The sequence below is a fragment of the Nestor notabilis genome, unplaced genomic scaffold (genome assembly GCF_000696875.1).
Source record: "Nestor notabilis isolate BGI_N333 unplaced genomic scaffold, ASM69687v1 scaffold14179, whole genome shotgun sequence".
NCBI classification, from domain to species: domain Eukaryota; kingdom Metazoa; phylum Chordata; class Aves; order Psittaciformes; family Psittacidae; genus Nestor; species Nestor notabilis.
In genome coordinates, this window is record NW_009945150.1 from 1 (window position 1) to 424 (window position 424).

Consider the following 424-nt stretch of genomic DNA (forward strand, 5'->3'; position numbering starts at 1 on the left):
GAGCCTTGTACCCGACCAGCCCATTGACCTCGTCACGGAGCAGGGCATCTGGGACATCTGCACGGAGCGGCAGAGCAGCCACGACCGCCTCTGCGGGCAAGCTGATGAGCTGGGCTACTTCAAGCAGGTGCCTGTGCAGGTGGCCCAAGGGATGATGCCCTCCTCGCTGGTGCTCACTCTGGTGGGCTTGCTGGTGGCTGCCCTGGGGGTTCGCTGCTGGCAGAAGGAGCCACGGACGCTTGCTGGCGTTGCAGGGCTTGTGCTGCTTCTCTCAGGGCTGCTGAGCCTTGTGCCTGCCTCCTGGTACACCCATGAGCTGTGGGCACTGCCTGCACCAGCTGGCAGCACGCTGGTTGTAGGCTACAGCTTGGTGCTGAGCTACTTGGGAAGCTGCTTTGAGATCCTGGGGGGGCTGGGCCTCACC

The 424-nt window shown here is 64.2% G+C and overlaps 1 protein-coding gene across 1 annotated transcript in view; it reads left to right on the forward strand.

The window, feature by feature from the left end:
• Nucleotides 1–7: 7 nt before the first annotated feature.
• Nucleotides 8–424, forward strand: part of CLDN23 (claudin 23) — a gene marked incomplete at its 5' end in the record, with an annotated part of 617 nt that continues 200 nt past the window's right edge. The window contains 1 exon segment of the mRNA XM_010022745.1: nt 8–424. Within this exon segment, the coding sequence (XP_010021047.1) occupies nt 8–424 (417 nt within the window).